At 39.2% G+C, this 22,792-nt stretch overlaps 1 protein-coding gene across 3 annotated transcripts in view; it reads left to right on the top strand.

Moving 5' to 3' along the window:
* The window catches only part of bbs9 (Bardet-Biedl syndrome 9), a 174,807-nt gene that overhangs the window by 33,533 nt on the left and 118,482 nt on the right, over window positions 1–22,792 (top strand). For all 3 annotated transcript variants that reach the window (XM_085472091.1, XM_085472089.1, XM_085472090.1), the window contains one exon: window positions 9,662–9,766. In XM_085472091.1, coding sequence (XP_085328217.1) covers window positions 9,662–9,766 — 105 coding nt within the window. The remainder of the gene's footprint in view (window positions 1–9,661; window positions 9,767–22,792) is intronic.

Genomic DNA, 22,792 nt, shown 5'->3' with positions numbered 1-22,792 from the left:
CATGTTTTACCAGCCTGTCATGTGTCCCCCTCTTGCTCTCTTGTCCCCCCTCACACCCTCTCTCTTCCTCTCTCTTGTGTCCCCTCACTCGTCTGCCTTTCCTCCACTCGTCCCATGTTGCGATCTCCCTCACGGCTGTGTGTTTCTCCGTGCATTCAGTTCCCAAGTTTCTCCTGGTTTAGTTTGTATTATCCCCGTCCAGCACTGCTTGAATCAAGTTTAAATCAACACACATTTTTTAAAACAGTTTTGAGTTTTTACATTTAGTACATTTTCTTGTTAGTATTTTTGATTAAATTTAATTTTAAATGATTTGTGAATGACTACATTTCTGTTTTTAATTTTTAACTTCTTTGGAAACAAGGTTGTGCAATGAACCACATAATCAGTGGCTGACTTTTACAAGATGGTTTTAGACCCTTTGATTGGACCGGTCAACATATTGCTGCAATTGAATAACACACTGCAAGTATGCAAAGGTCATGAACGACTTCTTATTTAAAGCTTCCCAAGTCGTGAATTAACAAACTAAAAGCTTAAGAATAAGTTGGTTGGATAAATACTTCCATGTCTGAACAGACAATAAAATGTTTGCCCCCCCAAAAAATCCAACAAAATCAAAAGCAACTTTATTGGACATGAAGCCAAAACAGCTTAAAAAAAATCCAGGCTCATCTGGATGGTTTGCTTGTTCTGTTTTTTTCTTCTTGGCAGCTGTTTTGAAGTTTTCACCGTTTATATGGAAGATCAGAAGCTCTGATCAGAAGCTCTGACTCACTGCGCTGTCACGTTTACACCACTAAAGAGATGCTTTGTTTACATGAGTTTAGGTAGCGGTCAGACGGGTCAGATTCAGAAGCCCGCAGTCAAGCACATAGGCACACATACTGTCACAGACCTCATTTCAGCACTCACACATGCATAACCATGGATGCATGCACGTGCCACACAGTGCACTGTTCAAATATAGACACACACACACACAATCAAAGTAAAGTAGCTGTGTGTGTGTTTATGTCACGCTCTTTTGTTTTCCTGCACACAGAAATCTGGCGCTGGCTTTCAGTAGTCATTCAGCAGTTCTCTGCTGCGAAACATGAGAGGTACTACACACACACAAACACATTGCATACAATCGTGTTTCCATAGCTGCAGAGGACATTACATGACTTACATTACACTTCCTGAAGTCTTACCCTAACCCTAACCATCACCACTGCTTGCTTATGTACACACAGTGTATATATATATACACTTTGTGTCATTCTTTTTCCTTTCTTAACTCCCTTCTCTGCCTCTCGCTGGCCTGCTCTGGGCCAGCCTGGCGTGTATCAGGACTGCAAGAGCTGAACCACTTCTGCTGACCCTCAGTGGTCAGATTTGGCCCTAAGGCGAGTGCTTTACATTGGTTAAAGTCCTGAAAATAAGGAAAAATAGATTAATGGAAGCTTTGTGAGTTGTAATGAATACCAGGACATGACTTAAAGGAGCTGGATCCCAGTCACATAGCCAGAGTTTACTCTGTGATTTGTCCAGAAAATTGCACCCTGCTTTATGGATTGCAGGGGAAGTGGCTGCTGAGCTGTAGATGGAATAGCGCCTGGTGTAAACAGTGCACCATGTACACAGAAATAAATCATTTTGACTATCACTATTAAAAATACAATGCTGTAAAAAATACTTTCTATTACCCGGAAATGTTTAATTAATTTTACTGCTTTATTGTTGAGGTACAAACAGGTAGCTTTGAGTTAGACTTCTGGACTTAATGCACCCAAGTTGGGGCTTTTGTTTCTGTTTTTTTTTTGGGGGGGTTTTCAGCTCTTTAAATTGGTCTCCTGTTTTTAGTCAGAGCTTCAGTCAGAGCTTTGTTGCTGAGATTAATAAATGCCATGTCATCTTCCCATGTCAGAAGCAGAAACAAATAACCACAGAAACAGCAAGTTTGGATGAGACTGGTGCAGCAATAAAGGTTGCTGTAGCTGAATTTCAGAAATAACGACTCTTAAATCCCATTTCTAAATCTGCTGTCATGATACACATTAACCGTTCCCATCAACTGCTGACAATCCCTTGTTAACGGGACAGATGTGTCACTTGGTTTTGATTTGTTGGGATAAAATAAAAACAAAATGTACAGATGCCCTTAAAGTAAAAAAACTGTTTTCCTCCAATGAGGATGTCCTGACTTTACTGCAAAAATGAAGCCAATTTTAAGGAGCAAAGGTTTTCGTAATGGTCATCATTCAACTAAAAACTGAAATCCCCTGATCTAAGATGAGCACGTGTAGTTCCAGTCTATTTTATTTAGTGTTTTAGCAACTACATCTAGAACTTTAGAGAACTTTATTTCTCAGTTATGTACAGTACAAGTCCCCTGCTTCTCTTTTTTCTCTTGTTCTTTTCATGACTCATTTTGACCATTTTTGCATAAAAGAAACAAAGCCAGAGGGAAAAACAGCTACAAATACAAGTGACGAAGGAGCAGGTGTTATAAGAAAATGTGGCTGCAATTTTGAGGAACACTAGCAACACTAAAAACAATAACAGTGTTGGGGACGACACCTCGCGTGTCTGCCTTTCATCACTTTTCTTTTTTTGTGTCCTCCTTTATTATTTCCCTACAGTGCAACATGCAAGGTTTGTCTTTGCTCAGATGTAAACATGCAAACATCGCATGCACTTTCTCAAATCTTTGGCATACGGGATTCGTCTCCGTGGAAACAGTATGTTTTTTTTTTCCTGCTACAGCTGTTGCGTATCTGTTTGTGTGCTAGCTGCCGCCCCATGTGTCTTTGATTCTCTAGCTCAGTTTGCGTCCACGCTTGTTTGCAAGAGTGTGTGTTCACTGTAAGTGCAAGTGTCAACACAAGTTTATTTCCAAACTTTTTTGCTGAGATTTGTCACACAGTGCTTTACTGCAAATAAAGAACGACCAGTGGTGATGCATGTGTGCGTGCGCGCGCACAAACAAACATGCATGAGGACCGGTTGTGCAAAGAGGAGGGGAGGTAGCGCCTTCTGACTTTTATTGTTATTCCAGTTTTTATTCGTCTCAGATGGCGACTCAATCCCCTGTTCACCACACACTGCCTCCTTTGTTCTCACTCTCGCCTTCCTACTCTCGCTCTCTCCCTTCTCTCTCTACCTTTCCATCTTTTCCTTTCTTTCCTCCTCTCTTTCATTTGTCATTTTGCCCTTTAGTGACTTTAAATGCCGTCTTCCTCCTGTTATTCCGGTTTACTTCCCCTGTTTTCCATAATCCCTTTCATTATTGTTCATTGTCTTTTCTCTGTAGTTGACTGTATGCAATAATATGCAGATAATATCATATTTTTTTATAATTTGACTCACTCTTAGGCTGTAGCTATTTTCATTTTAAGGTCAATGTCAAATTGCAAAGGAGTGATGAGATGGCTTTTATCAGCTGGAACATGCAATTAGCTGGACTGCAATTAGAGTGCCAACTAAACATTTAAGTATGCATAATACGTAACTTGTTATTGAAGTTGTGTGCAATAACAATAATATACACAAACATATTTGCAGTTAAGGTAAATATATACAACTCTTATACAATCAAAACCTTTGGAGCTAATCTTTCTGTTTGGAGAGAATGTGTTTTTGTGTGGTTAGCGTGGAACACAGTATTAATGTAGAGAAGAAGTCCAACATTTTAATCTAACTTAGAAATTAAACACACGCCAACTTTGTAGTTTAATAGTTTGGCATTGATTGTGTGTATTTTATTTGAAATCATTAATTATCAATGTGTTTTAGTTGTTTTGATGGTCTAATGCAGTCTTTGTACACCCGCACACTTCCTTTTTCTGTAGCTGTTGCTTTTACAACTGCTTACAGTTATTTCAGATGCTCTTCTTTAGGGTTCAGCTGGGATGCATCCATAGATCAGCGCTTGTCTTTGTGAGGTATGTTTCTTGTGAAACTCAAACGTGTTGACTTTTGCAAATTAGGAACAGTCAAATTACATTAAATTGATTTTTATCACCGTACATGTTCATGTGCAGTTTATTTTTTCAAGTGCAGTAAATCAGTCAATTCTAATATGATGCATTTGTATTTATATGCTGTCATATTTTATTTTTTTAATACCATTAAATGGATATTCACCATTGCCGGTCTATTCTGGCTGATCCACCTTTTTATCTAAGCAGTTCAAGTTGCTTGAGTCTGCCTGCTGATACAGAAACAAATACACTCAAAAACATGTTAGTCTCAGCTGCTGCTGGTCTTTTAAATGTCTCTGAATTTGCTAATAATCTTCTTGATCCTTCGCAGCACCACGGTGCTGCAGTGATTAGCACCGTTGCTATAGAGCAAAAAAGTTTTGGGTTTAAACCTGTTGGTCTGCTGGGCTTTTTTATGTGGCGACTACATGTTGTCCCTGTAATGTACCTGAGTGGGTTTTCCCCTGGTTCTCTGGCTTCCTCTTACAGTCCAAAGACATTAATTTGTAATTCTGAATTAGCAGTAAGTAATGTTATGACCTTGAATAGTTATGTCTTTTTGTGTTTCACCGTAATGAACTGGCAACCCAGTCAGGGTGGATCCCACTTCTCACCCTGTGCCAGGTGGGGTAGGCTCTGGCCCATCTTTGAATCTAATCATACAAATGATTAAAAAATGGATACATAAAGAGGTTTTCACTATATTTTTGTCTTCATCCATATTAGATCATTTGCACACATGTTGCAACAGAGTCATCCTCATTATCAAAGCCTATGTTATTGTGCTTTAGTCTAAAGAAGCGAATTCTTCTATGAGTACAATTTTTGTATCTCTGAGTGGACATTAGGTTAAGTGGACAGACCCAACATAGTAATGTGACCTAATCCTGACCTGAATAGGTCAAAGGTCAATGTTTAACACCACACTGATGGTGTTTTCTGCTACAGAGTGACATCTGTGACTCCACACTCATACTTGCACTCAAGCCAGGTATCCCTCAGATTTGAATATCAGTATTTTGTTTTTATATTATTTCTCAGTGGAAATCAAAATGCAGTTAAATATACACACCTTTTCCCCATCTGCTTGTGTGGCATAGAGCTCATCTCCACCCTCTTGACTTCTGACCTCTTGTTCTAAAGTCAGTGGTCAGTTTAACCTAATCTGTCAAGTGTTATAACCTGAACCCTGATAGCTACAGTGCTACAGCGCCCTTTGAACCTAGAATGAACTCCCACATGTAAGCTCACATAATTAAAGCAAAACAGAGATCAAGTCTTTTTTCTTTTTTTTTTTTAGTGAAAGAATGAGTGGGAGGAAGATGGGTGGAGAATACACAGTGAAAAAGTGACAAAAAGAAAACAGTCAGTGAGGATGAAATAAGAGGTGAAGAAAGGTCCAGAAAGAAGCGGGTTAAAACGAGGGCAGAGCAGGAAAGGTGGTAAAGTGGGGGATTTTAGTCTGCTTTGTCAACTCTTTTTGTTGGCAACACTGATAATGGTTTAATGTGCCTGAGAACACTTGAACCAGTCTAAAGCCTCTGACTGGGTTGGTCTTTGGGGTCACACAGACACGTTACCTGATGCTCACAGGTTTGACGCCCACAACCTGTCCAGATGTGCCTGAATATATAATGACAAACTGAAGTGAGAAAAAGAAAACTGAGAGAAAGAAAGGAGAGGAAAAAAAGCAAAGAAGAGGGATTACTTTGTGTCTTTTTGCTCTTGTTTGTTAGTCTAAATGGGCCTGGGAACACTTAAAGCACTTAAACCAGTCTGACCAGTGTGACCTCCAGGGCACAGGGGTTAAAAGCCTTCTGCTGACAGACAGAATGACAGGGAGGGAGGGGCCAAGGGAAGTGAAAAGAAAGCTAGAGAGAATGGTAACACACTGAGGTGGAGGAAAGCCTCGTAGTAACAAGGATGTGAAAGACACAAATAAGGGAAGAGAATAAAAGTAAAGCTAGAGGAGACTTTATTAGAGCCTGATGGCATTACTGTTTCATCTGCAATCTTTATTTAATCATATTGTCTGTAAAATCCTCAGCATGGTCATTGTATCATTCCAGACAAATTACTTGTAATTCTCCTCATTGTAGGGTGAATACAAGACTCTATGTGTGTACACTCACATGCCTGCCAGTTGTGAGCGTGTGATCTTGTCTGCACAGATTTGGGCACCAATCCATAACATAATCCAGCAAAAAGTATAACAGTCACTCAGCTGTGGAGTCCACATCTATCCGAACCTCCGTCTGTTCCTAGCCAAACTTTTGCTCAACTACCTTGCCCAGTTTAGTCTGAAATTTACATTTTACAGTGCTGACATTTATGAAAATTAATATGTTGCTACAAACTTTTTATTTACTCAACACATAAGCACTTGATCATCAGAAAAAACCCATAAAGTCAAGTCCTTCTTCAAAAAGTATAGAAATATATAAGAATGTATGAAGAAATATAAATATATATATACAATAACAGCAGCTGTACAAGTATTAAATGGAAATGAAGAAATATAATGTCCAGTGTTGTGCAATCCACCTTTGTAAGTGTCTTGTGCAGTGCAAATATGCTTAAAGTGATTTAGTGATGAAGTGATTCGATTAGATGACCACGCATCTAATTGAATTAATGTAAACAAAGTCCAGAAAGTCCAGTGTGTGTGTAATAACCATATGTGTGGGTCAGTACTGTGTGGTGGTGTGATTGAGAGACCGTATCGCCTGCGGGAAGAAGCTCCTCCTCAGTCTCTCTGTGTTGGTCTTCAGGGAGCGGAATCGCTTTCCTGACCTCAACAGAGAGAACAGTCTGTTGTTGGGATGGCTGAGGTCCTTCACGATCTTCCTGGCCTTGGTCCAGCACCGCCTGCTGTAGATTGAGTGCAGGTCAGGGAGCTCTGAGCGGATGGTGCGCTCAGCTGACCGCACAACCCTCTGTAGAGCTCGTCTGTCCTGCATGGTGCTGTTCCCGAACCAGGTTAAGATGTTTCCCGCCAGGATGCTCTCTATGGTGCACGAGTAAAAGTTCCTGAGCACCTTGGAGGGCAGTTGGAAGTCTCTCAAGCGTCTGAGGTGGTAGAGACGCTGTCGGGCCTTTTTCACCACGGTGTTGATGTGACAGGACCATGACAAGTCCTGCGTGATGTGAACTCCGAGGTATTTGAAGCTGTCCACTCTCTCCACTGGGCACTCATTGATGACGGGGGTCTGGTAGTTCCTCTCCTGCTTAGTGCTGAAGTCCACTATCGTCAGCAAACTTAATGATGGTGGTGGAGCTGGTAGTGGCCACACAGTCATATGCGTATAAAGAGTACAGCAGGGGGCTCAGAACACACCCCTGGGGGGCTCCAGTGCTGAGAGTGATGGAGGCTGAGACATGTCCACCCATCCTTACTGCCTGTGGTCTGCCTGTTAGGAAGTTGGAGATCCACTGACACATAGATGAGCTGAGTCCCAGGTGCTCCAGTTTGGTGGTGAGTGTGGAGGGAATTATGGTATTAAATGCAGAGCTGTAGTCGATGAAGAGCATTTTAACATAATTCCCCCTTCTAGTGTCCAAGTGAGTGAGTGATGTGTGGAGGAGATGAGAGATGGCATCGTCTGTGGAATGATTTGGACGGTAAGCGAACTGTAGTGGGTCCAGTGTGTCTGGTAGTGAAGAAATGATGAAGTCTCTGACCAGGCGTTCAAAGCACTTCATCACTGCTGAGGTGAGGGCTACAGGGCGATAGTCATTGAGAGAAGCAGGGTGGGGTTTCTTCGGGACAGGAACAATGATGGACTCCTTGAAGCATGTGGGGATGACCGACTTTTAGGTCACAACTGTAATAACACAACAGAAAAGAATAGTTCAACATTTTCAAGTGTTATGTGTGTTAAAATGTGTGATAAGTTCTTCAACTTCCAGCCCATGAAAACCACACAATCTTAGGTTTTTGATTCTGTGTTCAAGTTTTATATTTAATATACAGGCATGAGTGGTACCAGCTGTCCAATCTCTTACTCAGCTCAATAAGCCCATTCTGCACAATGTAGCCTTCAAGGGATCTTTGTCTTACTGGTGATTTTTAGTTTTTACACTTATCGTTAGTGTCACCACTGATATTAAAAATCCCCAAAGTGGCTGGGGTCTAGCTGTTACACAGAAAAGATGAAAAGGTCGAACAGAAGATCCATTTCTCAGAAGAGGCTGAGATGGGAGGAGCGCGGGGGAAAAAAGGAGATGGATGCTTGGTGGGAGAAGTGAAGAGAGCAGTGTGGGAGAAGGATGAGATCAGCTGAGAGAGGAGGTCATGCTGTCAGTACATCTGAAGAGTGCGGAGAAAGTCTCTCTCTCTGCTTTTTATCGTTTATCTTCTCTTCTGTCAGTCGGCGAGTGGGTGTCGCCATCTCGCCTTTCATCTCCTCTCATCCATCTTGCTCCCTCCTTCTCTGTCTATCCTCAGCTGGAGCGGTCTCGTTTCGCTTACGGCTGCGTGTGCGCACACCTGCTAAACGTGTTCAATGAGAGTTTATACAGTTCTGAGTTATATTTTGAAACACACAGTGACATAGTCTCAAACTTTTGGCACAACGTCTCCTCGCCGTCATTCATTACCTGCAGAATGCCTGTAAGTTGCGCTTCCATTAGGACACATACACACATACTTGGGATTCAGTCACCTGTAACGGAGTGAGCTCAGAAACATCACGGCCCATTACACCATCTCACCGCCCTGTGTGTGCATATATATGTGTGTGTGTGTGTGTTCTGCTGCATGGAGCCATTAGCTGTAATGTATCCTTTCCTCTCCATCTATATTTGAGCCCTGCTTTTTCTCTCCAGCTTATTTGCGCTCTCTGCCTTTGTTTTTTTTTTTTTTTTTCCCTTTATCTTGCTCTCTCTGGATTTAGGGTATTCAAAAGGAAGCTACAAGTCATCACCTCTGCCTCATGCTTATATAATTAGTTTGTGTTGTGTGTATGTATGTGCTCACAGTTTTAAAAAATCTGGTTAATAATATAAGTCACCTTCCATGGTGAGGTTCAAACTGCGTGTGTGTGTGTGTGTGTGTGTGTGTGTGTGTGTGTGTGTGTGTGTATTCACATTAAAGGGTCTGGTTTGTATTAACCGTACTCCGTCCTGTTCTGTACGTATCTTGAAAAAGCTGACACTTACACTTTGTGTGTGCGTTTCATTGACTACCCCGTTTCCTCATTCATCATTCAATGTCTTTCTTTTAAAGAGTGCTGGAATAAAATCGGTACTTCTGTTCCAAAAGTAAGAAAGTTTTACTCAAAATTACATTGACATTTGTAATAACACAAATTAGCTGAAGGGAAACTCCAGTGAGTTATTACAGCACTTTCATAGCAAATTGTGTGAGACTCAAAATTGAAGAAGAAAGGTCAAGATATTTAAACTTTTTGTCCACGGTGCGGCTCAAGCTACAGTGCATCCAGTATTTACTTCTGAAGCGCCTTTTTATTAGATTACATCCTTGCTAAGGAATAATATTAGCGCTCAAGCCAGAATCAAAGTAACAAAGATAATATTATTAGGATTATTGTTTAAACCTTTTTAGATGTACAGAAAATCGTGGACTATTCTCACACTTTCTGTGATTATAGGGACTAAATGCATAAATAGTGTAAGCAAGGGACAACAGGACAGCATGTGTTAATGGCGACGTGTTTGTGCTTTGCTTTCAGGTGTTGGTTCATCCAAAGTCGTGGTGTTTTCAGCGTTTCTCAATGGCCACTACCCCCCTGCTGACCTCACCGGAGACATCACTGTGTCCTACAGCTCGCCGACAGGTAAAAAAACCCAAACCAAACCATGTGACAAATTTTCTGAATGGACATGTTTAATTTAACCTAAAACTTACAATTTCACAGAATACAACACAATTATCCTAATTATTACATGTTGTTGAATTCATTTAAATAGATAGAGTAGTATTGCAGATGGGTCCAAGTGGTAGCAAGAAGACAAGAGTAATCCACAATTTGTAACAATAAAATTTGTTTATTTTTAAACTGCTTTGACATATTATCCTGGTAAATAAAGTCCACTTCATCAGTATTTTAAATCTTTTAAAAATCCCTGATTGGTCGGGCTCTATCATAGAGCCTTGTTCACTGTCTGATGACAAAATTTACTTTCTCAGACCCAAGTGGACCCTCACAAGCTCACAGAGGCAGAAGTTAACAGAAATTGGACAATGACTTAACACTAGCTAACAAAGAGTAGCATAAATTTGCAAACAGAGTGAAAAGCCAAGCGTGATGTTATTCCTACTTGGCTTTTCGCTCTGCTTTCCTGCGATGGAGTTAAATCTATCAGTCTGTTCCAGCATTGCCGTTAGAAGCATTCTGGTCTATAACATCACTTCCAGTGTTGTGTGACAGTGTTGAACACCAGCTGCTAACAGTGTGCTGACTTGAGGTAATGACATCTGGGCACTTTCCAGACAAGCCCAGTTCATCCCCCTGCTGCCTCCAGGCATCTGTTTCTAGGCCCGGCAATATTTTTGGAAGATATTACTTTCCCCCTTGCAAACCAACAAAACCACTCTTTATTTCAAATGTCACGGGCCTCCTAGAAAAAAAAAAAGATTTATTTGAATATTTGTTCAGAAATCAGGTCATGAAAAAAACCCCTGTTTTCTTGCTATTGTTTCCCTTGGATTGAATTTGCTTTGGCAGGCCTCTGTTGGTGGAACAGTCTCTCCGCCCCAGAAGCACATTTAACGTGAAATGTCTGGAAATATTGGGAAGTGTTTCTTTTTTGTTAAACTTTATTGTGCTGCTAAAAATAGCTGAAAATACGGAGTCTGGAGTAGTTCAGCAGATCTTAGTAGCCAAGCAGCTTGGGGAGAATATGTTGGGAGCTGATCTTGGGTTTGGAAAGAGAGCCAGTGGACTGTAAGTAGAATTAGAAAAAGTTTACTGCAGGTTAGAGGATGAAGACAGATGAATAACAGGATGGGGACCATGAATGAGGTACACACAAGTTACGTTTAAATGGAACGGAGAAAGAGAAACAGGGAGGGTAAACATTGTTGAGAGAAAGGATGGGAAGGAGGAGGACGACAAAAGCAGAGGAAAATGGGAACTACAGAAGCCCTAGGTATAAACTAAAAGAAGGCAATCTTTGTTAGAATGAGGAAGGAAAAGCAGGGGAGTAAATTAAGCTTATTCTCACTGCATGGTCAAACCTATGAGGACACTTATGCATTACAACCACTGTCTGCCAAATATTAAAACCTGGCTGCAGGACTTGTTCCCATTCATATACAAGAGCATTAGTCCAACAAGTGTTGGACTGAAATCAGGGATCATTAAGATTTCCTGGGAATGGAACGAAGAAGCTTTACCTAAAATCTTAAAAAACTTCCCCTTTGGCCATGTAATGTAAATTAGAGTTGGCGGTGTTGAGGGGAATGTGGACCTCAAAACTGATCTGGGTAGTAGATTAGTAGACAGCACTGCCATTACTGAATCAGAATATTTCTCAACAAAGATTCCAGGATTTATTTTAAAAAAAAAAAAATCACTCATTCAGTTTTGATATATGACCAGGTGCGATTTAATCTGTGAGTCACCAGAACTACTTTAGATTTTTAGTAAATGACTACATTTATCACAGCTTGTACTTTATTCGTGAGTAAAACTTTATTTTTGCTGGAGCTGTGATGACAATGCAGGTGGATGCATTTATATGAAAATGATTCATAAGTACACACAGCAGTCATGCTGTGTAAAAATGAAACCGATGTCCTGACAGGTTTGATTAAAAACTTCGGCTCTGCCCCGTTGAAAAAACTCTGTCTCGCTGATCAGAAAGAAGGGCAAATCGGTGCAGCGCTGCCGAATAAGCTTCAGCGTAGTGGTTTGCAGACAAGTGTAACACTGGTCACATACATGCAAATAAAAATGAAACCGATGTCCTGACAGGTTTGATTAAAAACATTCAACGTGAGACACTGCTGTTTGTGTCTTTGTCAGTGTATCTTTTAACAATGACCAGTCCATTCCTTGTAACTCCATGGTTGTGTGTTAATCTCCAGCAGTGCCTCATCCTATCTCATCCTCTCTCATCCTCTAAACGCTGTCTTGGCTTGGGAGGAATGCATCACTTTGTTTCTGTTGCTTTCCTTCTTTCCTCATTCCCACCCAGGGGTGATGATTATGCCTTCACACCACCCACTTATATAACACCATCCCACCCTGGGGCTACTGTGCCCTTCTTTAAGCCCTACAAAGGCTCTGACATTTAAGAAGACTGCTGACTTCTTAAGCCCTTCAAAGGAGGCTTGACGGTGTCAGGAGTTGTTACAATCTAGAAAGAATTTCATTAGTGGCCCTCTTTGATTTTCTTAATACTTTGAGAGAGAGCTCTGCACAAACACACTTGAGAAGGATCAGGTGGTCAAGTTGGCGTTTACAGTATACTGTTAGCTCGTACACAAGCTAACAGTATAGTGGCCATTTTCATCTGAACAGGCAAAGATACATTGTGACTGTGCGGATACTTTCCATAAAACCCAGCCAGCCGTGATTCACTGGTTGCTAGGCCAATTCGTGTGGAAACCTAGGAAGCTAGTTGGCAGCCTTTATTGTTTTCTTCTGTTTTACTGAACTTGCCAGAATGACCAGCATCTCCATATGTTGATGTCTCCAGGACAATGCAGTATTTTTGTTGGGTCACTCCTCTTTTGACTACCAGGCCTGAAATCCATTTGTAAGGAACTTTTGTTAAGCCAGCTGATGCTGATGTTGGTTGCTACGTCTGCCAAGCGGATCATGTTCTAAACTCTCTTTGTTAGCGTGCTCTGTATTACAACAGCTTAGTAACAGATTTGGAGGAATGCAAGGCCACAGGCCAGGAAACAAGTAATGTAGGTTTTTTTTTACAGGATAACTTGAGATTTAAAAAAAAAAAAGCAAATTAATATTTTCTCATGAGCTGCAAGATCATGTGATATGTACAGAACCATATTTGTCTGTTGTTGTATTTTTATTAGTATTTTAATGCATACAGCATATCCTAATAACCCTTAATTTAACTTTTTTATTAACCTTATACAAAAACAGGTTTTCAGGGTTAAGCTTCTTTGAGATTTCTACTCTGTATTTCTGTTCCACTAAGGGGATATTTGGAGGAATTGAAAAACTTGATAGAGCTGGATTTAGTTTATCTGAAAGGACCTTAGATGGCAGAGTTTTTCCTGGCTCAAAATATGTCTTTGAGGGGGACTGTGCACATAACTGTGTTTGGTCAACGTGTGGATAAGGCAGTGACTCAGTGTTACTTTGCTGACAGAAATCTATGCACTTACCAGTTATTTGTGGCCAAAATGTATTTTATGTATGAGTTAATATAAAAAGAAGAAAAAATTAATCTTGATGATTTCTCGTTTTAGAAAGGGCAAAACCTCATCTGCACTTTTAAAGCATTTTTTATTGAAAATTTAGATTGCATGCAAAATATTTTTTTCCTGGATTATAGTTTTGCTAGTTTTAAAATATTTTGCATGCAATTGTAGAGTGTTCAGAGATGAATTGCATCTATTAATTAAATGTGTGTGTTTGGACAGTATGCATATTAGATATTCTTTATTTTGTTCTAAATTTTTTTTTTAAATTTTTTTTAATTTTTATTGTCAGTAGACCTGAAAAATCAGTTTTAGCGAAAACCCTAAATGAGCATCATTGAACTTATTGATTTCCGTTAGCTGATTTGTGCTTCCTACTTGGATGTTTATTTGGCATTGAATTTCAGACTTTTTTACAAACTAATTCATGGATGGCATCTTGAACCCCTCATGAGTTTTCAGTTTCGCATTTATTCAGAATTTTTGCTGGCAGCAGACACTCATGGCATATTAAAAGCTTTTTCCTCTTGCTACCACAGAAAAGGCAAAGACTGTTCAATGAGAAGCCCTCATATATCAGTGCAGACAGAAGAAAAACAAGAATAATAACCTTTTATTGTCCATTGTGCTTTGTTCATGGACACTGCAGCACTGTGGAACATGGATTCAAACAGTGAATCTCCTGTGGGAAAAGTAGCGCCTTACAAAGATGCTCCTCTGTTATGTTCTCAGTCCACGAGCCCGCAGTTGTGAACTGATGGAGGAAAATATAATCCTGATGTTGTACTTTCTTGTTAATCTAAGGAAAAAAAACAAACAAAAACAAACAAACAAATAAAAACATTGGTTTGTGCGCGAAAGGGATGTTACAAAGTGGAGAATGGATTTTTCGAAAGTAAAAAGATTTTATTTCCAAAACTCTTAAAAAGAATGAAAACAGTTCTGAGCTCTGTAATTAATTATAAAAAGAACACCTTCTCAGCTTCTTCGGCTATTATTGATATAATAAAGGCTTACAGCCGTGAAACATTAAACTTTTCTAATTCTACCGCAGCAGCTAATGGATCCAGAGTTTCACTTGAAGGAGATTTTTGAAAACCGAAGACTGATTGACCATTGCCTGGCAGCTGGCCAGAAGCAGCTACACACACTACTGTGTGTGTGTATCCATCCACGCATGTGTATGTGTGTGCGTGGGTTTTTGCTGTGTGAGCCTCCTCGCTCCATTTGACATGTCTTTTACATTTAAAAAATGTAATGGGTGCTTTTAGGTCCTTCTCACTTTTCTTTCTCTCTCGTCCATTTTTGTGTTGTTTTATCCAGTCTTTTTCTTCCTTTTTCTTCCCTCCCCGTTATGGTTTTTCTTTCTTTTCGTTGGCAGTGTAGAGTAGTAATCTGAGCCCCAGACAAAGTAATTACTGGACTTAGCATTTCAGGATTAGATAATACTGCTCAATATGAAGACATTATGGGATTTTGTAGGTATGCGGCTGATCCTGCATTTCAGGTAGATTAGCCATCAAACTGCCAATAGCGTCGATGTTTCTTTTTTTTTTGAATGATGCTCCGTATAGCAGAGCTACATTATCAGTGAGTCAGGACAGAGGGCCAATATGCTTGCAGCAACATTACTGCTGAGAACTGAAAGAAACTTTATGTATGTAGGAGTATTGTAGACTGTCTTATTACCAGGAAACAATTGTGGTAATAATTTGGGTGCGGTAATATTGTGACCCATAGCTATGTTTTCAAGTCAAAGAACCTCAAGCAGCTGTGAGAAGAAACTTAAAGGCACATTTTAGAGCCAGGAAAACCATGCACTTTTAACAAAAACAAATAGGTAGTTAAAGCAAAACTATAATATTGTCAGGAAATGGATCAAACTCCAGTCTCTTGTGTTGTATTTGGCTATGTTTGTGCATATATACGAAAGCACGTGAAGTCGGTATGTGCAAATGGTGATGATGATTGTTTAATAAGACAATTTTAACTTTTAAAAGCAAGAGCTACCTCTGCATTTGTTTATTTATTTTGCATAAAATTGAATAAATAAATAAAACATAGGAAATATTACCAACTAGACATTAGTTCAACTGATCATTAGTTGTGATTTGGCGCTATATAGATAAACTTGAATTGAATTGATTCAGACCCAGCTAAATATATTGTTAGGTACCCTGTATTGTTAACAGTATATATCCTGCGCACTTGGCATGAAATTATATCTTTGAAATACAAACTCTTTAAACTGTAAAAAATCTTGCTTCTTAAAGAAGTGGCAGAGTTATGACGAGAGGGAGCGATGGAGGCAGAGTTATTACAGGAAGGAGAGGCAGCCATAGGAAGCGCGACTTTCATCAGGTTTAATAAGACGTGAACCTTTTGACTCAGCACCTCGCTGCCTTTTCATTGGCTTGCAACCTGCCATCTGCTTCTCATTCACCTTCGCAGGAAATCCTCTTCAACCAATCATATCATAGTTTAATCTGCCAGACTTCTGTTGCTGTGAACTAAAGGTTAGAGGAGCAGCACGCTGACTTTTTAAATCCCAGGGCAGCTGGAAAAATATAGCACTGAGGAGCACAGAGAAGAGATGCTGTCTTATCACAAATATTTTTGTGTTGCTTTTTCAACCCTGACTTCCTTCACATAAACAGACAGACACAAAACAAAGTAATTTTTTTTTTTTATCACCACAAGGAACACACACACACACACACACACACACACACACACACACACACACACACACAAATCCTTCATATATTTTCATTTGAAGGTTAAAACTATCAACCAAAACTGTTTCGCTGCATCATAATTGAATGCTCCTTCTGGTTCTACTTAGGCCTTCCACAGTTTTCTTCTTCTAAATGAGTTAATACTGATCAGGTTATAAGAAGAGACGTCTCTTTCTGTTGATCCCGTCAGCCCGATTTCCACACAAACCTCATGACGATAGACTATTTAATTTTCGATTTGGACATCTTATCATATTCACGATCGGTATGGCTGAGTCAGATGGCTGCCTTTTCCTCCAGCTGTACTTTCCAGTTGTGTGGGAAGGCAAACCAAACACTTGAGAGGAATTTTTTTAGGTCTGTCTATTTCCATATGAAGGAAGATGGAGGTTTTCTCAGGGAATTCCCTTGCCAGTTCTTCCAGTTCTTTGTTACTGGTCCGACCAAATAAAACTAGATGGGAGAACTGATAACACTTAATTCTTTCTGTTTTTTCATTCCTTCACCTTTCATATTATAACATTTAACTCTTTCCTTTTCATTTCTGCAGAGCTTAACCCTAAAGGTAAGTGCTTTATTCGTAGAGCTTCGTAGACTAGAGCAAGTAGAAACACAGTCTTTTATTAAAACATGTACTCTAGATATACACATAAATAAATTTAAATATATATGTTCTACTGAGATCACACCCTTGTATATTCATGTACACTTCTACACTTACTGAAACGTAAAGATTATCAAAACTACGCCATATACTTTCCAAACACACACACACACACATACATTCAGAGCTGTATATACAGGAAGAGCCTGCTGCCTACTGTTTATGTTCCTGTTATGTGATATACTTGGCAAGAGTCTATACACACACATACTCTAATTCAAATACACAAACACACTTATACACACACACATTTTCCCGCTTTATAGAAAATGTAAATATCCCTTTACATCCATTTATTCTTTTAAACTGTGTTGAGTTTACACAGAAATATCATCTGTCTCACACATACAAGCATAAAGTGTGTTGACTTGCTGCGCACACATGCACTCCAGCAGTAGTGCTCCTAGTTGTCAACTGGCATTTATTTAAGATTGTTTGTGTTTGTGAGTTTGTGTGCTTTGATACGGAACTGGACCCCTATGATCTGTAGTGGCTCTGCAGCAGTACACACACACATGTTTGTATGGCCATTTTTTGAGGATATTTATTCACTAGACTAGTGATTCTCGGGCAGTGATGCATGTTTTTTCAGGAGCACTATTTAATCTAGTAATTAGGGGAAAAAATCTAATTAATTAAAGAATTTAGTTTACCTGTTGGTTATGAGAGGAAATATTGGTGTAGGGTTATGGGAGTCCCTCTGACAGGCCTGTGAGAACTTGTTGTCAGTTGATTTAAAATATGTAGGACATAAGTGAAACTCTAGTATGCTAGCTAGAATTCTACACAAAACACCTTTGAATATGATGAACTACAAAACAGCAGCCCTACCATCAGGGTTGATCCACTGGATCTCCTGTCCCGAGTCATGGGTAGCCCTAGATAATTGTTGTATTCAGTACAAACTGGACCGTAGCTTTGGGAAACAAAAGTTTTAGGATTGTTTAAACCATCACGCCTTGTTAAATAACAGTGTATAGATTTATGCAGAGCATAAATGCCAGATTACTAATACACTATAAGAGAGGCGGAGGAACTCACCTGGATATTTAATGCCAACGTGTAGTGCAGGTTAGTTGTAGCATGTGCACATGATTTATTGAAGACCAGACTGTGCGGTGATTATTATTTTTTTTAACTTTTATTGTTTTGCTTGGGTCCACACACAAGTAAGGCAAGAGGATATGTGCATGAAATGCAGAGTCAATTGACATGCAAACACATCTCTGAATGTATATAGACACAAACACACGAGTGACATCACCACTGCTGTAGTAAGAACCTGATACTGTGCAGTGGTCTCCTTCTTAAATAAACTCTGTGGTCTCTCTCTCTCTCCTTTCCCCTTCCTTCTCCCCCCTCTGTCTCTGACATACTGTGCCGCAAAGATACATCTGTTGGAATCAGTCTTCTCATATTACAGTGCGATGGAAGTACACTTCCATTCAATTACAGTACATTGTGACTTTAAGTATTTAACATTTGTTAATAGAAATGACTAGGGATAGCTCAGTAGGTAAAGTGGTCGCCCCATGATCGGAAGGTCGGCGGTTCGAATCCACTTAACGGCTACCCTGAGGTACCCCTGAGCAAGGTACCGTCCCTACACACTGCTCCCCGGGCGCCTGCTTAGTGGGCTGCCCACTGCTTCACTGAGTGAATGGGTCAAATGCAGAGAAAAACAAGTAATTTCCCCATGGGGATCAATAAAGTATCCATTATTATTATTATTATTTATGGCTTTATTTCCTCTATCTCACTTCCCAACCCCACCTGTTTTTGCTAGGAGCAAAAACAGGAAGTTAAGGGGAGTTATAAGTTATTGTAAAGGAAGTTAAGGGGTTAGAGGTCACAATGTGTGATTTGTAGATTCAAATGCACCTACACTTTTTTTCAATTTATACATCCCCAAAACATCAACAGCTTACAGAAGACTCAGGAGAGGCAGTGGATGGATTAAAGAATCTGTAAGAAAAACAGGGAAACCTCAGTTTACTGTAGCTGAGAAATTGTGTTTAGCCACTTATTCTTTGGCTTTAGTCTTACTGCAGGCCTCAGTTCCAGTTTCTGAATTGAAGCATTTCCTCAAACAACAACAATTTGAACAATTTGCTGTTTTTCTTTCTGCTGACGTCCTTCTCAACATACAAACTGACTAAAACAGAGAAAAAAATAACAAACTACAATATTAAACATTTACTTTGCGTGTCTCAGAGTGCAACTTTAGCAGAGATATTCTGTATTTGAGTTATTTTAAAATAGTTATGATATGCATCTACAAAAACATGTATCATTTATCTGCATTTAGAAAGCATTGATAGATGAACATTGTGTGTCTGAGACCACACAACATTTCTTGCCTCTTGTAACTCTTTAACATCGGAGTTGTTATCATCTTATCAGGTCCTTTCTTTCTGTGCTTTTTCACTTTTTTAATCACTTTATGCAGTTTAACCTCATCTAATTAGTCTAAAATCTTGATGATGAAAAAGTATGTTTCATATTCCAAGTCATTTTTGAAATAAAACAGTCAAAATCACTGATCTCAATGTTAGTTAAAGATCATGTATGCATTTCTTTGATAATTGTTTTTAGTCATCCCTGGGGTTATTGTAAAAAACGAATATAATAAAATGAAAAAAATAAATAATATAAACAAATATAAATAATATGCAGTAAAAATAAATAATTAGGACTGTGTAGAACTCATGTATGTGAATATATTACCCCAAAGTGCACCAACATCACGTATAATGTTGAGAGGTCCAGGTCAGTGAGGTCTAGCAGCTACACCGTTCTACAGCTGCCTGTGGCAGAATCTACTTGGATGAGTTTAATACAATTGTTAAGAACTAAGAGAAACTGTTCATTTGTACCAGACTATAGACATGCCTTTTAATCCTGTTCATCTGGACACTTTACCTTGAGTCTATGGGGATTTATTTGTTTTTTGAGACAGCCTCAAGAGAAACAGGTTATGTATGGGGATTTTTTTTTTTTTTAAATACATTTTGGCCTTGTTCAATTGTAGTAATGAATACAGCAACACAGACACAAGCACAGACACACTAACTGTGTCTCCATGCATAAAACTCTGGACTGGAGGTGACCAGAAGTATTTTCCTCGTTTCTCGTTTGTTTGTTTTCCAGATTTTTTTGTGATAATCAACCGAGTTTAAATTTTAGACAAAAATAACCTGGGCCACATGGTGCCTGTGTGGGAACTCCAGTTTTCTCCTACAGTCCAAAGACGTGCATTTAGTGGGGTTAGCTTGATTCATAATTTAAAATTGGCCATAGATGTCAGTGTGAATGGTGGTCTGGCGATCTCTCCAGGATGTACTCTGGTGGAGAATGAATAAATGAATTTATTTATTAAGGAGAGAAACCTTCCTGAGGTCTAAAGACATCTGTCTTTAGATTGTGGCATTATGTAGATAGATTGGCTTTGGGACTGCAGTGAATCAGGGTCAGAGAAGTTGGAACAGTGGTGAACCTTCCCAGGAATGGCTGGCCTAAAAATTAGAGTGCATTGACGTCTCATCCAGTAGATAACAAAAAACCCAGAATAAAATCTAAAGAACTGCAGGCCTCTCTTTGATCAGTTAAGGTCAGTTTTAATGACGCAACGATAAGAAAGGGACTGGGCAAAAATGGGAGTGCTCCAAGGCAAAAAAGACTGCTGACGAAAAAGAACACAAAGGCTTATCTTACAAAAATGATCTTGATGATCCCCAAGACTTTTGGGAAAAACTTCTGTGGAACATCATGCCAACATGATAATACTATGGTCTGGGGCTGCTTTGCTACTTTAGGACCTGGACGACTTGTTGTAATTGATGGTGCCATGACTTCTCCTCTCTACTAGAAGGAGAATGTGCAGCCATCAGTTCATACCCTGAAGCTTAAGAGCACTTGGGACATGCACCAAGACAATAATCCCACATACACCAGCAATTCTAACTCTGAATGATTCAAAAATACAAAACAAAGATTTTGGAGTGGCCTAGTCAAAGTCCAGACTTAAATTCAATTGAGATGGTTTGGCATGACCTTAAACAGACCATTCATGCTCAGAAACTCTCCAGTGTGGCTAAGTTAAAACAATTCTGCAAAGAAGAGTGGGCCAAAATTCCTCTCTAGCGCTGCGAAAGACTTATTGCCAGTTATCACAAATGCTTGATTGCAGTCTTTGTTGCCAATTGCAGTTCTTGCTGCCAAGGTTGGCACAACCAGTTATTAAGTTTAGGGGGCAATCACTTTTTCTCACATGGTGACGTATGTTTGGGTAGCTTGTTTCTTTTAATAAATAAAATCATAATTTAAAAAAACTCACTTTGTTTTTAGTCAACGTATCTTTGTCTAATATTTAAATTTTTTGATTAAAACATGTAAGTGTGACAAATATGCAAAAAGGATTCAAGAAGGGGGCAAACACAGCTTCATAACACTGTATGAAGTTGGCGATAAGTGTGCACACACCTATGCCACCTCCTATTAGTCCAATTCATTCTTCCCTGTCTGTCTCACCGTCCTTTCTTCTCCATGTTCAACTCTTTTTTTCTCTTTGTTACTTTGTCAGCATTATTTTCCTCTAATTTGTTTCCATCTCTTTGTCCTTTCTTTGTCATTTTTCCCTACTTGTAACTTTTATTATGTGTTTATATTTCCTCCTCTTGCTTTCCAATTCCATCTTAGCATTTCTTTAGAGTTTCTTGTTTAAATGGTAAGATCAACAAAACCAGCCTGACTAAGAAAACAGTGTTTGAATTGTGTTTTAAACATAAAACATCCCTTATTATTACCTTAGTAGGGAAGGACCATGAGGGTAAAAAAAATACCATCAGAACACATAATAAAAGGATTTAAGTGGCTGCATTCACCATTCACTATATATCCTATAAACTTTACCTTAGTAGGGATCATTTTCCAAAGCTATAACGACCTTTACTTGATACCTTGGTGTTTTTGATTTTTTAATGTTTTTCCTTCCTTCCTTTCGTGCAGCCAGTGCTTTCATTCATTTCAGTATGTTGTGAAATTCAACTTGGAAACACTTGAAACTTGCCTGAGTCAGCCAATCCATCACAGCGCACATCATGTCTGCCCTGATTATCATCAATGTTACTTTAAAACACATTGGTCATCTGTTATATATTTAAAAAATTTGTGATGTTTATTAAATGAGCTTGAATGCAAAAGCACATAAAAAAAGATCAAATTGTTTTTTTATAGAGTCAAAACGTGAAATTGTATTTTCTTGGAGATCCGAATTGGATATTTTCTGTGTTAAGGCGATCATGTTCAAAGGCAGGAACTGAACAGTCAGCTGGACGATAAAAAAGTGAAAAATGGATCGGCGTGTCATGACCGGTAACATTACTTAACAGCGCTGAGAATAGTTTGCGTTTAGATTGATTTTTATATTTAGTAAATCTGCAGCATATTCACTTTGACAACATGTATATCTAACCCTCTTTGTTGTGTTTGTTGGAAGTGATGTGTTGTTTAACTATCCAGCCATCCAGAACGAAGGGTCATTGAGAATTTAGCTGAGTGAGGAAAGAAGAAAGCAGGCCTCAGTCCGTCTTGCTCTTTAAAACTTTGAACTTTTTCTCTCTCTCTCCATCTTCCTTTTCCCCTGTTTTCTACTGTTTTCCTTGGCTTTGCCTCTTTGCTTTTTCTCTCTAGGCCTCAGTGCATACATTCAAACCAAATTGAATTATTCACATAATCACATAATAATTGCTTGTCTGGGAGGAAAAGGTGCACAGTAGTTGTGGGTAATTATTACTATCTGTAATAACCTGGAACTTTCCCTAATTAAACCGTCCCTTCTCATATTATTTTCCTTTCAGTCTCTCTCTCTCTCACATGTTGGTTTATTTCCACTTGTTTTTCTGCTCAACTCTCCTGTCATTAGCTCACCTCCTCTCCTCTGGTTACTTCGCTCCATCTCTTCCTAACAACTGTTTTCCTCCATCGCTCCTTTCCCTCGCACTGTTATTCTAGCTAAGTGTACATTTCTGCCAAGCTCAGCACTCCATACACTCTGAACATA

The sequence above is a fragment of the Copadichromis virginalis genome, linkage group LG11 (genome assembly GCF_057382275.1).
Source record: "Copadichromis virginalis isolate Kocher_CV1m ecotype Utaka linkage group LG11, C_Virginalis_male_GT1.1, whole genome shotgun sequence".
Lineage (NCBI taxonomy): Eukaryota > Metazoa > Chordata > Actinopteri > Cichliformes > Cichlidae > Copadichromis > Copadichromis virginalis.
This window is presented reverse-complemented; position numbering and strand designations above follow the sequence as displayed.